The sequence below is a fragment of the Carcharodon carcharias genome, chromosome 10, assembly GCF_017639515.1.
Source record: "Carcharodon carcharias isolate sCarCar2 chromosome 10, sCarCar2.pri, whole genome shotgun sequence".
Lineage (NCBI taxonomy): Eukaryota > Metazoa > Chordata > Chondrichthyes > Lamniformes > Lamnidae > Carcharodon > Carcharodon carcharias.
The window spans coordinates 12,038,703-12,056,614 of record NC_054476.1 but is presented as its reverse complement, the minus strand read 5'-3'; the positions used below and the strand labels follow the sequence as shown (position 1 = coordinate 12,056,614).

General features: G+C 47.2%; 1 protein-coding gene across 4 annotated transcripts in view; it reads left to right on the top strand.

The window, feature by feature from the left end:
- The first annotated feature begins 942 nt into the window (after nt 1-942).
- Nucleotides 943-17,912, top strand: part of LOC121282963 (coiled-coil domain-containing protein 34-like) — a 29,186-nt gene continuing 12,216 nt past the window's right edge. For 3 of the 4 annotated variants that reach the window (XM_041196811.1, XM_041196812.1, XM_041196809.1), the window contains exons 1-5: nt 943-1,033; nt 9,262-9,592; nt 11,708-11,959; nt 13,532-13,673; nt 16,489-16,596. In XM_041196811.1, the coding sequence (XP_041052745.1) occupies nt 9,279-9,592; nt 11,708-11,959; nt 13,532-13,673; nt 16,489-16,596 (816 nt within the window). In that variant the 5' untranslated portion in view covers nt 943-1,033; nt 9,262-9,278. The remainder of the gene's footprint in view (nt 1,034-9,261; nt 9,593-11,707; nt 11,960-13,531; nt 13,674-16,488; nt 16,597-17,912) is intronic. The other variant, XM_041196810.1, reaches the window with a different exon arrangement.

Genomic DNA, 17,912 nt, shown 5'->3' with positions numbered 1-17,912 from the left:
TTGCCATTTCAACACTCCACCCTGCTCTCTTGCCCACATGTCTGTCCTTGGCCTGCTGCATTGTTCCAGTGAAGCTCAATGCAAACTGGAGGAACAGCACTTCACCTTCCGACTAGGCGCTTTACAGCCTTCCGGACTGAATATTGAGTTCAACAATTTTAGATCTTGAACTCTCTCCTCCATCCCCACCCCCTTTCCGTTTCTTCCCCCTCCTTTTTGTTTTTTCCAATAATTTACATGGATTTTTCTTTTCCCGCCTATTTCCCATTATTTTTAAACGTACTTCCGCCCATTGTTTTATCTCTACCTTTTAGTATTCCTTCACCCCACCCCCACTAGACCTATCTGTACCTTGTCTGTCCTGCCTTCTACTCTTAACAAGCACCTTCCTTTAGATAATGTCACCACCTTCAACACCTCTTTGTCCTTTTGTCTGTGACATCTTTTGGTTATCTCCTCCTATCACTGGCTGCTTGTCCCAACAACACCCACCCCCCTCCCCCGCCTTAAACCAGCTTATATTTCACCCCTTTCCTATTTTTACTTAGTTCTGCTGAAGGGTCATGAGGACTGGAAACGTCAACTGTGTCCCTCTCTGCAGATGCTGCCAGACCTGCTGAGTTTTTCCAGCTATTTCTGTGTCTGTTTCTGTTTTGTAGTTCACAATATGTTTTGAGATTAAATTTTTGAGCAAAGGTTAAAGCAAACAATAAAGAAAAGCAAATGCAAAATAACGAGAAGAGAATTATAGAGCTGGCTGTCTTATTTTTCCAGTGTGGATTGAGAGATCCAGTGAGGGCCCATTCCTGAGTCAGTGGGACGAAGGCTTCTCCAGGCAGCTAGGCCCGACGCGTTGCCATGGAGATGACGTCGGCCCGCGTCCCTCCCCGGGCGGGAGCGTGCGCTATGATTGGTGGAGATGGAGGAGCGTCGCCCCGAGGCCGGAGAGCGGGGCGGTGAGGGGGAGAGGCCGGAGCCGGAGCCGGAGCCGGAGACGGAGCCGGAGCCGGAGACAGGGCCCGGGGACCGCCAGGTGAGTCTGTCCGCGGTTTGGGGATCGGAGAACCGCCTGGTTATTTTGCACCGTGAAATCAGCAGCTCCAGGTCACAGAGCATGGCTGCTGTTGGCAACAACCCCCACATCTACCCACATCCCCACCCCACCCCCCATATACCCCCTCCCACACCCCCACCCCCACATCTACCCACATCCCCACCCCACCCCCCATATACCCATATCCCCACCCCCCATATACCCCCTCCCACACCCCCACCCCCACATCTACCCACATCCCCACCCCACCCCCCATATACCCCCTCCCACACCCCCACCCCCACATCTACCCACATCCCCACCCCACCCCCCATATACCCCCTCCCACACCCCCACCCCCACATCTACCCACATCCCCACCCCACCCCCCATATACCCATATCCCCACCCCCCATATACCCCCTCCCACACCCCCACCCCCACATCTACCCACATCCCCACCCCACCCCCCATATACCCCCTCCCACACCCCCACCCCCACATCTACCCACATCCCCACCCCACCCCCCATATACCCCCTCCCACACCCCCACCCCCACATCTACCCACATCCCCACCCCACCCCCCATATACCCCCTCCCACACCCCCACCCCCACATCTACCCACATCCCCACCCCACCCCCCATATACCCCCTCCCACACCCCCACCCCCACATCTACCCACATCCCCACCCCACCCCCCATATACCCCCTCCCACACCCCCACCCCCACATCTACCCACATCCCCACCCCACCCCCCATATACCCCCTCCCACACCCCCACCCCCACATCTACCCACATCCCCACCCCACCCCCCATATACCCACACCCCCACCCCCACATCTACCCACATCCCCACCCCACCCCCCATATACCCCCTCCCACACCCCCACCCCCACATCTACCCACATCCCCACCCCACCCCCCATATACCCACACCCCCACCCCCACATCTACCCACATCCCCACCCCACCCCCCATATACCCCCTCCCACACCCCCACCCCCACATCTACCCACATCCCCACCCCACCCCCCATATACCCATATCCCCACCCCCCATATACCCCCTCCCACACCCCCACCCCCACCCCCACATCTACCCACATCCCCACCCCACCCCCCATATACCCATATCCCCACCCCCCATATACCCCCTCCCACACCCACACCCCCACCCCCACATCTACCCACATCCCCACCCCACCCCCCATATACCCATATCCCCACCCCCCATATACCCCCTCCCACACCCCCACTCCCACATCTACCCACATCCCCACCCCACCCCCCATATACCCATATCCCCACCCCCCATATACCCCCTCCCACACCCCCACCCCCACATCTACCCACATCCCCACCCCACCCCCCATATACCCATATCCCCACCCCCCATATACCCCCTCCCACCCCCCCACCCCCACATCTACCCACATCCCCACCCCACCCCCCATATACCCATATCCCCACCCCCCATATACCCCCTCCCACACCCCCACCCCCACATCTACCCACATCCCCACCCCACCCCCCATATACCCATATCCCCACCCCCCATATACCCATATCCCCACCCCCCATATACCCCCTCCCACACCCCCACCCCCACATCTACCCACATCCCCACCCCACCCCCCATATACCCATATCCCCACCCCCCATATACCCCCTCCCACACCCCCACCCCCACATCCCCACCCCACCCCCCATATACCCACACCCCCACCCCCACATCTACCCACATCCCCACCCCACCCCCCATATACCCCTTCCCACACCCCCACATATACCCCTTCCCACACCCCCACATATACCCCCTCCCACACCCCCACATATACCCCCTCCCACACCCCCACATATACCCCCTCCCACACAACCCCCACATCTACCCACATCCCCACCCCACCCCCCATATACCCCCCTCCCACACCCCCACCCCCACATATACCCATATCCCCACCCCACCCCCCCATATACCCCCTCCCACACCCACGCCCCCACCCCCACATATACCCCCCTCCCACACCCCCACATATACCCACATCCCCACCCCACCCCCACATATACCCCCCTCCCACACCCCCACCCCCACATATACCCATATCCCCACCCCACCCCCACATATACCCCCTCCCACACCCCCACCCCCACATATACCCCCCTCCCACACCCCCACATATACCCACATCCCCACCCCACCCCCACATATACCCCCTCCCACACCCCCACCCCCACATATACCCCCCTCCCACACCCCACATATACCCACATCCCCACCCCACCCCCACATATACCCCCTCCCACACCCCCACCCCCACATATACCCCCCTCCCACACCCCCACATATACCCACATCCCCACCCCACCCCCACATATACCCCCCTCCCACACCCCCACCCCCACATATACCCCCCTCCCACACCCCCACATATACCCACATCCCCACCCCACCCCCACATATACCCCCCTCCCACACCCCCACCCCCACATATACCTAGATCCCCACCCCACCCCCACATATACCCCCTCCCACACCCCCACCCCCACATATACCCCCCTCCCACACCCCCACATATACCCACACCCCCACCCCACCTCCACATATACCCCCCTCCCACACCCCCACCCCCACATATACCCATATCCCCACCCCACCCCCACATATACCCCCTCCCACACCCCCACCCCCACATATACCCCCTCCCACACCCCCACCCATACCCACATCCCCACCCCACCCCCACATATACCCCCTCCCACACCCCCACCCCCACATATACCCCCCTCCCACACCCCCACATATACCCACATCCCCACCCCACCCCCACATATACCCCCCTCCCACACCCCCACCCCCACATATACCCATATCCCCACCCCACCCCCACATATACCCCCCTCCCACACCCCCACATATACCCACATCCCACACCCCCACCCCCACATATACCCCCCTCCCACACCCCCACATATACCCCCTCCCACACCCCCACCCCCACATATACCCCCCTCCCACACCCCCACATATACCCACTTCCCCACCCCACCCCCACATATACCCCCCTCCCACACCCCCACATATACCCACATCCCCACCTCACCCCCCCATATACCCCCTCCCACATCCCCACCCCACCCCCACATATACCCCCTCCCACACCCCCACCCCCACATATACCCCCCTCCCACACCCCCACATATACCCACATCCCCACCCCACCCCCACATATACCCACATCCCCACCCCACCCCCACATATACCCCCTCCCACACCCCCACCCCCACATATATCCCCCTTCCACACCCCCACCCCCACATATACTCCCCTCCCACACCCCCACATATACCCACATCCCCACCCCACCCCCATATATACCCCCCTCCCACACCCCCACATATACGCACACCCACACCCCACCCCCACATATACCCCCCTCCCACACCCCCACCCCCACATATACCCCCCTCCCACACCCCCACTCCCACATATACCCCCCTCCCACACTCCCACACCCACATATACCCCCCTCCCACATCCCCACCCCTACATCCCTACCCCCCACATCCCTACATCCCCATCCCCACATTCCCACCCCCCTTCCCCCACATCCCCACCCCCCCCCCCACATCCCCACATCCCCATCCCCACATTCCCAAACCCAACCCCCCCACATCCCCACACCCCCAAATCCACACCCCCACATCCCCACCCCCACATTCCCACACCCCTTCCCCCACATCCCCACACCCCCACATCCCCATCCCCACATCCCCACTCTTCCCCTCCTCCATATTGCCCCTCCCCTTGCCCCCATTCCCCCCCATGTCCCCATGCCCCCATTGCCCCCCATTCCCCCTGCCCCCTGCCCCCACTCCCACCGCCACCATCCCCCCCCACCCCCCACTCCATCTCCACAGGTTGAAATGCCACCACAGCAGCTGGTGGAATTTGAATTCAATTAATAAAATATGGAATTAAAAGATAGTTTCAGTAATAGTGGTCATGAAACCATTATGAATTGTTGAAAAAACCTATCAGGTTCACTGATGTCCTTTAGGGAAGGAAATCTGCCATCCTTACCTGGTCTGGCCTACATGTGACTCCAGACCAACAGCAAATTGGTGCAAGTCTGAAAGGAATTAAATTGGACGCACCACCCGGCATTGACCTAGGCACTGAAAATGACAATGGCACACCCAGCCCTGTCAACCCTGGAGAGTCCTCCTCAGTAACATCTTGGGGCTTGTGCCCCAACTAACCAAGCAGCAGCCTGACATAACCTTACCCATGGAATCAAACCTTGCAGACAACATCCCAGACACCAGCATCACCATCCCTGGCTACGTCCTGTCCCACCGGCGGGACAGACTCAACGGACATGGTGACACAGTGGTATACAGTCAGGAGGGAGTTACCCTGGGAGTCCTCAACATTGACTCTGGACCCCATGAAGCTTTATGGCATCAGGTCAAACATGGGCAAGGAAACCTTCTGCTGATTGCCACCTACCGCCTCCCCTCAGCTGATTAATTAGTACCCCTTCGTGTTGAACACCACTTGAAGAAGCACTGAGGGTGAGAAGGACACAGGATGTACTTTGGTGGGGGACTTCAATGCCCACCACCAAGAGTGGCTTGGGAGCACCACAATTGACTGAGCTGGCTGAGTCCTAAAGGGCATAGCTGCTAGACTGGGTCTGGGGTAGGTGGTGAAGGAACCAACAAGAGAGAAAAACCTAATTGACCTCGTCCTCAACAATTACCTGTCGCAGATGCACCTGTACAGTATTGGTAAGAGTGACCACCACACAGTCCTTGTGGAGACGAAGTCCCTTTCTCACTTTGAGGATACCCCCGTGCTAAATGGGATAGATTTCAAACAGATCGAGCAACTTGAGGTTGGGCATCCATGAGCCACAGTGGGCCATCAGCAGCAGCATAATTGTACACAACTGTTATGATCCTTGACCTGACCCCCAGGTTTTTGGTAGCATTTGGTTAGGGGCCAATAACATTTTGTTTAAAGTAGGCAAAGTTTGAGATTGAATGAAGCCACAAGATTCCAGATATTTTGAACAAAAATAAACTTTATTATACAAGATCGGAGGGATAAAACAATTTACAATATCTATCTTATGCTCCAACATTCAGGGTATGTATGAGGTACATGTGAATTAACAAGCCAATTGTGGTCGAGCATACCACACTACGCAATAAATGGCATTTACAACCAAGACAGAGTCCATGGATCTCTCAACAACCACCCAGATTTCAGTAACACCATGAGTCAGCCAAACCCGCTGAAACTCTGTCTCTCTCAGGAGGAATTCCGGTCTTCACCTTCAAAGGAGCTCCAACTCGAACAGCATCAACAAAGGCCCACCTCGCAGGGTTTCAGTCTTGTCTCCCGAGATTCGGTTCCCCCGGATTCCCAAGTAGCACCCAACTCACAAACACAACTTAAGCTCTTTGGCTGTACTGAGCAGAATACCACTGCTCCAAAGGCTACCTTCGCCCCAAGGCCCACACCACAGATTCACCTACCTTCTGCTGCCTTCTTGGATCTTCAGGGCTTCTTGTGAACCGCCCTCTATTACCAGACTCGGACAGCATCAATGACAGCCCAGCTCGCAGAGTTTCAATCTCATCTCCTGAGATTCCATTTACCTGGATTCCCGAGTATGCACCCAAGCACCAACTCACAAGCGCAACTTCAGAATTTCGGCCATGCTGAGCAGAACTCCAAAGGGGCACCTTTTCTCCAATGGCCCGCAGCATGGAGTCACCAACCATAGGCTGCTCCCCACCGCCCTTTCCCTGTTTGGAGTCGGTTTCTGCACTCCTCTCTTTTTAATTGAATTAAGACCTTTTCCTGTCCCTGTTGCCTCTCTGAGTATCTTCTTTTGGGACCTCTCCCTGTCCCCTAACTGGGACGCTCGTCTTCCATGGCACAACACTCCCGGTCACCTGACCCAGGTTTTTGCATTGTTTTTCTTCCTGCACAGTGCATTGGCCCAAAGAACGTAAAATGTCAATCTGCATATGTACAACCCGTTCCTGGTCTGCACATGCACAAAAGCTTCAAGGCCCATCAGGAGTTGATGTTCCTGACCTCCGCTCTCAACGGCAAGGTAAGTATGACTGTCACAACACAATCGCAATCTGTAACCTCATGGCCCGGCATATCTCCCACTCTACCGTTTACCATCAAGCAGGGATCAACACAGGTTCAATGAAGATTGCAGGAGGGCATGCCAGGGTCAGCACCAGGCATACCTAAAAATGAGGAGTCAACCTGGTGAAGCTACAGCACAAGACTAATTATGTGCCAAACAGTGAAAGTAGCATGCGATACACGGAGCTAAGCAATCCCACAATCAACAGATCTGATCTAACCTCTGCAGTCCTGCCACATCCAGCTGTGCATGGCGGTGGACAATTAAACAACTAACTGAAGGAGGAGGCTCCACAAGTATTCTCATCTCAGTGAGAGGGGGAGCCCAGAACATCAGTGCAAAAGACAAGGCTGAAGCACTTGCAACCATCTTCAGCCAGAAGTGCCGAGTGGATGATCCATCTCGACCTCCTCTTGAGGTCCCAATGTCACAGATGCCAATCTTCGGCCAATTCAGTTCACTCAATGTGATATCAAGAAAAGGCTGAAGGCACTGGATACTGCAAAGGCTATGGGCCCTGACAACATTCCGGCAGTATTACGGAAAACATGTGCTCCAGAACTAGCTGTGCCCCTAGCCAAGCTGCTGCAGTACAGAATCTACCCGGCAGTGTGGAAAATTGCCTAGCTATGTCCTGTTCACAAAAAGCAGGACAAATCCAACCTGACTACTCTCGATCATCAGCAAAGTGATGGAAGGTTTTATCGACAGTGCTATCGAGTGGCACTTGCTCAGCAAAACCTGCTCACTGACGCTTAGTTTGGGTTCCGCCAAGGCCATTCAGCTCCTGACCTCATTACAGCCTTGGTCTAAACATGAACAAAAGAGCTGAGCTCAGAAGGTGAGCTGAGTGTGACCGCCATTGGCAGCAAAGCAGCATTTGACCGAGTGTGGCATCCAGAAGCCGTAACAAAACTGGAGTCAATGGGAATCGGGGGAAAATGCTTCACTGGTTGGAGTCGTACAAAAGAAGATAGTTGTGGTTGTTGGAGGTCAGTCATCTCAGTCTCAGTCCATCACTGCAGGAGTTCCTTAGGGTAGTGTCCTAGGTCCAGCCATCTTCAGCTGCTTCATCAATGATCTTCCCTCCATCATAAGGCCAGAAGTGGGGATGTTTGCTGATGATTACACAATGTTCAGTACCATTTGCAACAACTCAGATACTGAAGCAGTCCATGCCCATACGCAGCAAGACATGGACAACATTCCGGCTTCAGCTGATGTGACATTTGTGCCACACAAGTGCCAGGCAATGATCATCTCCAACAAGAGAGAATCTAATCGCTTCCCCTTGACATTCAATGGCATTAACATCACTTAATCCCCCACTATCAACAGCTGGAGGGTTTTCATTGACCAGAAACTGAACTAGACCAGCTATATATATACTGTGGCTACAAGAGCAGCTCAGAGGTTAGGACTTCTGAAGTCAGTAACTCACCTCTTGACTCCCCGAAGCCTGTCCACTATCTACAATGCACAAGCCAGGAGAGTGATGGAATACTCTTCACTTGCCTGGATGAGTGCAGCTCCAACAACACTTGAGAGGCTTGACACCACCCACGACAAAGCAGTCCATGATTGACTGGCACCCCATTCACCACCTCCAACATCTACTCCCTCCACCACCAACGCACAGTGGCAGCAGTGTGTGCCATCTAAAGATGCATTGCAGCAACTCACCAAGGCTCCTTCAACAGCACCTTCCAAACACCACCCCTCCAAGCACACACTATCCAGACTTGAAACTATATTGCCGCCCCTTCACTATCGCTGGGTCAAAAATCCTGAAACTCCCTTCCTAACAGCACTGTGGATGGACCTAAACCACATATACTGCAGCAGTTCAAGAAGGTGGCTCACCACCATCTTCTTAACGGCAATTAGGGATGGGCAATAACTGCTGGCCTAGCCAGAAACACATCCTGTGAAATAATAAATTTTTAAAAATACAATATTCGTAAAATATATTTTGCAAATCTCTAATAAAGGTTGGCATCATTTTTTTGAAGCCCTACTCATCTGATATTATCTTTATTTTGACCAGAAGAGTTTCTGTGAAGAATGTCTTCAATATTAAGTGAAAAAGATTTGAAAACACAAGATTCTTATTCAGATCCATATGAGCAAAACAGTAGGTCAGAAATTGAGGTCCAATCCAAGAGTTGTGACTTATCCTCTTCGGGTGATTCCACTTCATCTCTGCTGTCTCCCATTTATCATGAAAGTTATGAAAGTGAAGATGAGGAAAATGAAGCTCCAAACAAGCAGGCAAACAAACTCTCAAGCAGAGAATCAGAATATACACCAAGGACCTGGAAAGAGAATGCTTCAAAAGAGCCAGTAGTTTCTACTCCACGGAGACAGAAGGAATCCAGGTATACCTTGCATTTTAGCCAACCATAAATTAAATGTTCTCCATTTTCAATGAAAGTTTTCCTCCCAACAGTGGTTGACCAAATCCTCTACTGCGTCAGCAATATTTTCAGTACTTCTGTTCTCACCCCATTTCCTCCATTCACATCAGTGACTGTGTTGCCCATGTCCTCACCTGTCCTATTCTTCATTGTCTCCTAGCAGCCTCTGAATTTGCCAGATCATCTGCCATTTCTGCCACCTACAACATGACTGCAGCACCATGCACTCTTGACTACTCGGTTTTATTTCCTGGAGAGACATTTTCTCTTGGATAGTCTCGTTCAGTGTTTAACCACCCCAAGTTTAATTTTCTTTCCCTGATCCTTTGCAATCTCAGCAAGCACAACACGTCTTCCTGCGCTGCTGCCCAAGAACCCAAGAAGTTCTTTTTTGCAAAACTGCAACTACATGCACTTCCTCCAATCCACTGTATTCACTTATCACTGTGGTCTATTCAACATTGGGAAAACAAAATGCAATTATATAATTGATTTGCTGAACACACTCTTCTTTCTACAAGTGAGGCTCCAAGTTACCTGTAGGTCACCCTCTCACTCTCATTCTGACCTTGTTCTTTGTTCCCTTGCAATGTCTCAGCCAAGGTTCAGTGCAAGTTTCAGGAGCAGTTCCATTTTTCTCCTTGATATACTACAGCCTTCTGGACTGAACATTGAACCTATGGTAACGAATGCTGGTGGGGTGAGGGTGGTTTGGTGGAGTGTGGTGGCTGCTGTTTCTGTCTGAGGAAAGGGAAGATGACCTGAAGATCTGGGTACAGGACCCTTGGCACAAGACAAGTTCTAGTGAGGGACCAATGCTGTTGCTGTTGACCTGTCCTTTTTGTGAGATAGATATACTGTCAGCATTTCAGTTTTCACTGTAGACCTGCATCCACAGACTTTCTCTCTCCACCCTCCCCACTTTTCTCTATTTTTACCCCTTTTTCTTTGTAGACCCCTTTTTTTATTTCTTAATGTCTTTCAGCCCCACACGAAAATAGCCTAAGAATTGCCCCCTTTTCAGCAGTTTGGGAGTCATTTAACCCATGAATGCCCTCTTATTGGAGTGTCTGTTTTCTCCTTTTTTGATTGTACTGAAATGCTCATTTATCTTTTCATTTCATTTCTGAGGAATAGTCTACTTGGAACATTAACTTGTGTATTTTAATAATTTTCTGCTTCTGTTGTGACTTAAAGCTATTGTATCCTTTTATTGTGCTGATATTCCAGAATCCCTTATGCATTGAAAGTTGGTCCATAAGACACTGAACACAGTGCTGTACCGGGCTACTTCTAGCTTACAAACAATTCTGAATAAAGGATTCATATCTGATCCAATCATTCAACACTATCTGCAGTTCTCATTTACTTTATATATACAGTACAGTTCTCTCTAAGCACAATAGTTTTGCTTTCTGCTTATTTTTAACTGGAAAACTATGTATATAGCCTGTGATGTAGTATTTTTATTTTATATATAAAGATCATTTCTAACTTGAAGTAAATAATAATTATTGAACTAATTTTTTAAATCTCTGCCTTATTGTAATCAATATTCACACTCACTCCTTTCAATGGCCAAAGCATTCTAATTGATTGCAGACATTGTTTTTTCAAACCCAGTTTAGTTGCTAGCTGAAACTAAAATGGGCTGCTCTCTCACTCAGAAATGGGCCTAATTTCTTCATTAAGCCTTATTAACAATTTGCTTTCGTAGTTACAGTTCAGTAGATTACACATAGATAATGTGTCAGCTTGGAATTTGATTTGCAGGCTTATTCTGTTTAATCATAGCCTGAATTCCCCAGTGCAGCATAAGTGTGTTTATAATTATTTAAAATGAGTTGAATAAAGTTGTACCAACCAGCTGTACCATAAATTGTTCTCTCAGTGTTTGCCATTTACATCATGTCATTCATAAGATGTAATGTCAGGACATAACAGTTATTTCATGGTACAAATAAACCTTGTCATAGAGCTTTGTGAAACTTAAGGAATGCTTGCAAAACAATATGCAGTAAGTTTGTTCCAAATAACATTTGTAAAATTCTAATCTACAATTCTGGTTCCACCTAGACACAACAGTTTGTTGAAAAGAGAAAGCCTGCACAAGAGTTGTAATTTGGAGTTTTCAAGAGACTCCACCACTTCTCTGCTCTCTCCTATTTATCATGACAGCTATGAAAGTGAGGAGGGGGAGAATGAGGCCCCCATGACACCTACAAGTCAAGCTTCAAATCGCGAGGTGACACCTGCTGCAAATAAACAGAGAAGTGATGTGTCAAAAAGATCAACAGCATTTACTCCTGTGAGACCAAAAACATCCAGGTACATCATTCAACTGTGCAGCTGTCAGATCTGTTATGGGTTATTAATTTTCTAAATTGCTTTTCTAGTTCAACCATACCTTCAGGAGGGAACAGGAGAAAATCTCAAGAAAAGCATGGGAAAATTGTGAAGGGGCCAAAAAGAACTTAATGAGGAGTGGTTGGTTCAGATATCAGTTCTCCATGCAGTAAATGAAGTGGAATTAGTGCAAATGTGGCCCAACCAGTAAAGAATTAATTTATGGTCTTCAATTCAGCATTTCAGCTTTAGACTAAAAGTTTTAGACTCAAGTTGTTTATATATTGCTGCCTTACAAATGACACAAACTAGGACTACTAACACTACCTATCATGATTGCACAACCCATTCCAGTGGTTTAAAATTCTACTGGTTCAGAACCCACTATGCGAATCACAGAGAGCCACCTAAGATCTGAGAAACTAATGAAAACACAATCCTGTAGTAATTGAAGTAATTGATTTCTCTTATTGGAACTGATTATTTCACTAAATACTCCTAACAATGGGTATCATAAAATTAAACTGCACAGCACTGAATTAATTTATTTTGGACACTGCATAATTTTTACATGGTCAGAATCTGTACCAAAAATTTATGAAGGTGCCTTTATACTCTAATTTTCCTGCCCTTGCAAAGTAAGGGTACGGTGGTCCAGTAATGATGTTACTGTTGTGGTAACCTAGGGGGATGGATTACTGATTTGGAGACATGGCTTCAAATCCCAGTGGGAATTTTAGTTCAGTTAGTTAAATAAATCTGGAATAAAATATTATCAATATTGGTGATCATGAATATACCAAATTGTTTGAAAAATCTACCTGGCTCACTAATGTCCTTTAGGGAATGAAATCTGCTGTAATTACCCAGTCCGTCTCTCCAGTGGTTAACTCTTTAACTGCCCTCTGAAATGGCCTAGCAAGCCACACAATTGTATCCAAACTGTGTAAGAAACAGCACTGTGCATTTACCTACATAACATGGACTGCAGCAGTTCAAAAAGACAGCTCACCACCACTTTCTAGAGGGCAATTGGGGATAAATAAATGCTGGACAATAAATGCTGACCTTACCAGTGAATCGCACATCCATGAAAGAATTTTTTAAAAATGTTACTAATGAATACAGAAGCAGCCTAGCACAAAGACAGTCCCCAGATTTCTGTGGAACAAAACATACTGTTGAAATTTGTAGCACCATAATTCCAAATTTATATGAGAAGGTTCCAGAGGTCCATTTATTTGACAGCCTGGTGCCTCTATATCTATTGGCCTTTGAATGGTAGCTGTAATATGAATGCTGTGTTGATTTCTTATCTACTCATGTGTAATGCTCTTGAATTATGTTGTATATCATTGCTTGATAGGATGTAGTTTGGGAAAATCACTTTGCTTTTTACTTTCTGTGCATGTTATCAAGGATCCATAAAATTGAGATGAATCTGATTCTTACATTGTTCTTGTGCTTATATTTTCGAGTGCTTATGCACTTAATGTCTGCATCAGGCAATGTATTGTATAAAATCTGTAATAAAGTAATTTATTTGTTCCAAAGATTTAAAGCTTCATTAAGAAAGACAAAACTAAGTGAAGGGGAGGAGCAACGTCTTAGGGAAGTTGAACTTACTGCCTGGGAGAAGTGGCTTATCAAGAAAGCAAAGGAAGAACGCATTAAAATACAAAACAAATCTCAACAGGCGAGTGCTTCGGTTAACATGTCTTTGCCACTAAACTTGAAAGATTACTTTTGTAGTAAATTGTACTGTTGCCCTATTGTTCTTTGGTTTCAGTTCGTTACTCTAGAAACAAAAGCATAGCTAAAGTTTATCAAATAAAGACATTAAACATCTGTTGTGAATAATGTTGATTCCATAACAAATTAGTAGATTAGAATGAAATTCCAACAGGATGCTTGTTTCACACAATTTACTGGCTGCTTTATAGTTATGGGATGCTTGTGAGGTATGGAAAGAATAAAAATAACTTCAGGAACAAACCTAAGCAAGTTAAATTTGTTGCACTGAAATATCTTTGAGATGCAAAGAGCAGTGGGAAGATTTAAGTGTGAATATTATTTAAATTGACTACAGTGCAGACCATTTTACTTACTGTGAAAAATCCCCTCCCGAACTGGCAGCAATTGAATTCACATTGATTTTTCTGTTAGCCGGAAATAATTTTGGATTGATTTCTCCTATGTTATTGGTATAAATTATACAATCCAATCCGGTTAGATTTAACACGAGTTTTCTTCGACTTTTATGTTTCATAATATCAGTGATAGTATTTTGACAATTTATTTTATCCACGACAAGTCTCTACAAGAATTACATTAAGTTATTGCAAATGTTAATCGAGTGTTTTTCTGAGTGTGAGAGCTTTTCATGGTGAAGTGAAGCTCGGTTATTGCCTGCTTTCTTTATTTACCTGACATAACCAGTCTTATTTGCTTCAAGGTACTTGAACTGATTAGAGAAATTCTAGTAACAGTAGCAATTTAAACCATTAAATAAAGTTGTAGCAATCAAGAGGCTTGCCTTACCTCATTTGAAATTCAGTTGTAGCTAGTAATTAGCCTGCAAGCCATGTCATTGATGTGTTGCACCAAGCACTATATACACACATTATCTTACAGAATAAGCCAAGAATCTGTGGGACTGTTGCACTGGGTTGGGCATACCGGGGTGCGGATGATGACACAGAATGCATTACACAGAAAATGTGAATTAACTCTCCAATTCATCAAAAATGATTTTCCATTTGGTGGGTATTGTTATGAGAATGCTAATTGAAAGACCATAAGACGTAGGAGCAGAAGTAGGCCATTCGGCCCATCGAGTCTGCTCCACCATTCAGAGAGATCATGACTGATCTGATAATCCTCAACTCCACTTTCCTGCCTTTTCCCCATAGCCCTTGATTCCCTTACTGACTAAAAATCTGTCTATCTCTACCTTGAATATACTTAACGACCCAGCCCCTATAGCGCTCTGCAGTAAATGATTCCACAGATTCACCACCTTCTGAGAGAAGAATATTAGATCTGTGTTATTCCAAATATATTGGTTAAGGCAACCAATCATTTGTGAATAAATCAATATTCTCGAGTTTAGAAGAATGAGAAGTGATCTCATTGAAAAATTCAAATTTCTTGAGGGGTTCAACAGGGTAGATTCAGAAAGGATGTTTCACCCGGCTGGGGTTGCAGCCTAGAACCAGGGGGCACAGCCTCAAAATAATGGACAAATCATTTAGGACTGAGATGAGGAGGAATTTCTTCACTCAGAGAGTGGTGAATCTTTGGAATTCTCTACCCCAGAGGGCTGTGGAAGCTCAGCCATTGAGTATGTTCAAGACAGAGAATGATAGATTTCTAGATACAAATAAATTAAGGGATATGGCAATAGTGCCAGAAAATGGCATTGAAGTAGACCATCAGCCATCATCTAGTTGAATGGCAGAGTAAGCTCGAGGGGCTGAATGGCCTACTCCTGCTACTATGGGCAGGATTTTGAGTTCAGTGTGTGGGCGTAGTCGGCGTGCCTGGGAGCGGCCAGGAAACTGCCCGCGATCACGGCACCCCCCACCCGACTGCGATTTCACACTGTCTGACCAATTAACGGCCAGCCAGTGTGAAAGGCGCGCTGAAATGCTCAGCGCTGCTGGGGTGGGGGGTGCGGGAGGAGGGTGAGCACTGAAGTCTGTGAGGGTGGGCTGGGGCGCTCACAGAAAGCTCCCTGAACGCAGAGAGCTGCCTGAGGGAGCTGAAGAATTCAAATAAAGATTTTCAAATGCCGAAAAAAATGTCCACGCATCAGGGTCAGTCACCTGTATATACGGCTGATGGAAATTCTGTCCAAACGTTTTTATCCTTTTTTAAAATTAATACTGAAAGCATCATCCCGCCCTTAGACGAGGGTTTCTCAAAGAGGCCTGGCCGATTCGCTCACCAGCCAACCATAACGTTGGACAGGCAACAAAAAAAAAAAAATCACCGTTGATTATTACGTTAATAGCCCTAGTAGGTCTCTTAATTGTTGGTGTGGGCGCGCTGCCAACTCTCGTGCGCAGCCATTGTCTGAAATATCGTGCGAGTGCACCATGACATTGGGACCCTCGCCTGACGTCACCATGCGCTGTTTCATGCTCGAGTGGGTCAGGCGTGCTTCCGCACACCGAGCAAAAAATCCTGCCCCATGTTTCTTTATAAAAGAGGCTACTTGTGAAATGTTGCAATACTCTAATGTGTCAAAAAACAATGGTGTTCTCCAGTTGGTGTAGAGGAGGCAAAACCTTGGATTCTTTTAAGAAGCAATTAAATGATGACAAAAATTAGGATCTTTCTAAATAGCCTAATTAAGATGGACTGTATAGCTTTCCATGCTTGCACCTAACACATGCCTTGATGCAGCCTAAAATATAAAACTTAAATGTTTCCCATAAACATTAAGGATTAAATGTTCTCTAGTTTTTCATAAGTTTTGAATGCAAAACAAACTTTGTTTGTTACAGGAGATGATATTAAAACAAACAAAATTAAAAGAGCAAGAAGAGCTTGAAAGGAAGAAAATTCTTGCAGAAGATGAGCATAAACGTTGGGTGCAGAGAAAAAATGAAAAGGTAAAAAGATGTAAATTTGATTCCCTTATCTTGAATTTTGGAAATTAATTCAACATTAAGGCCACAAGAAGAGATTTACTGGAATGATCCCAGGGATGAGGGACTTGAGTTATGTGTAGTGAGTAAAGAAGCTGAGATTGTTCTCTTTTTAAACAGATTAAGGTAAAGGGAGATTGAATTGAAGGTGCTTAAATTTGAGGGGTCTTGGTAATGAAGAAACTATTTCCACTGGCAGGTGGGTCAGTAACAGGGCACAGATTGAAGATAATTGGCAAAAAGAACCAGAGGGGAGATGAGGAAAAAAATTCGCACAGGGAGTTTGTTCATCTGGAATGCATCGTCCGAAAGGGTATAGGTAGCAAGTTCGGTAATAAGTTTCAAATATGAATTGGGTACTTACATGAGAAGTAACAAATTACAAGAGTATTGGGATAGGGCAGGGAGTGGGACTAATTAGGCATGTCGTGTTGAATGGCTTCATTCAATGCTGTATGATTCTACGATTGCAAAATGCATTAAAAAGCAATAAAAATTTCATATGTAATTTAAGTTCAATTTGTTAATAGAATCTTGTAAACAGGCAATCAATTAGATTAAAATGCAACAGTCTAAATATTGCTCTTGGACTGATGTGTTACTGTTAAGCAGATTTGTTATCTGTTTCGGCTTAATTGCTGGCAATTAAAACATGTAACTATTCAAGCTTCCCCCAATGATTTGTTATGTAAAGACTGCAAGTAATCCATAGAACTCCGCAAGTTCCAGGTTTGATTTCTAGCTTGCCAAGTTAGCTGGTTGCAACTAAGACAGCTATTTGAGTATGGCAGTTATCCCTAGCATCCTTGGGTTCAGGAGAAAAATGTTCCTACTTTTGACTGTTATTTTTTTGATGCCAGTTGTGTGTACATGTGCACGCCTGGATATGAGAGAAGAGTCAGACCGGCTGGGCTGTGATGCCCCCGTGATTGAATAGCCTGCCATATCTCAGCAAGAAATGGTGTCTTCTTCAGGAGAGGAAGGGAAGTTTAAACAACAAATTATTTAACAAAATATAAAAATCCATTTGTGTCTGGTGATACCTAATATTTGTATTAGGAAGAAGACGAAAAGTTCACCTAAGAGTAAGCTGTTTGAAAGGTGTAAAACACTTCCATGTACCCTCCTTCCCAGAATTTGATTTGAGTACGTGGCTGAAATCCTTCTCCACTGAAGTTCGGATTTCAGTGTTTTTAGATGCTGCAGATTAAGGCCTGTATTCAGTTAGAGGCATTTTGCTGACTAGCTTTTTCTCCCCAGGATTAATTTACCTTACCAAG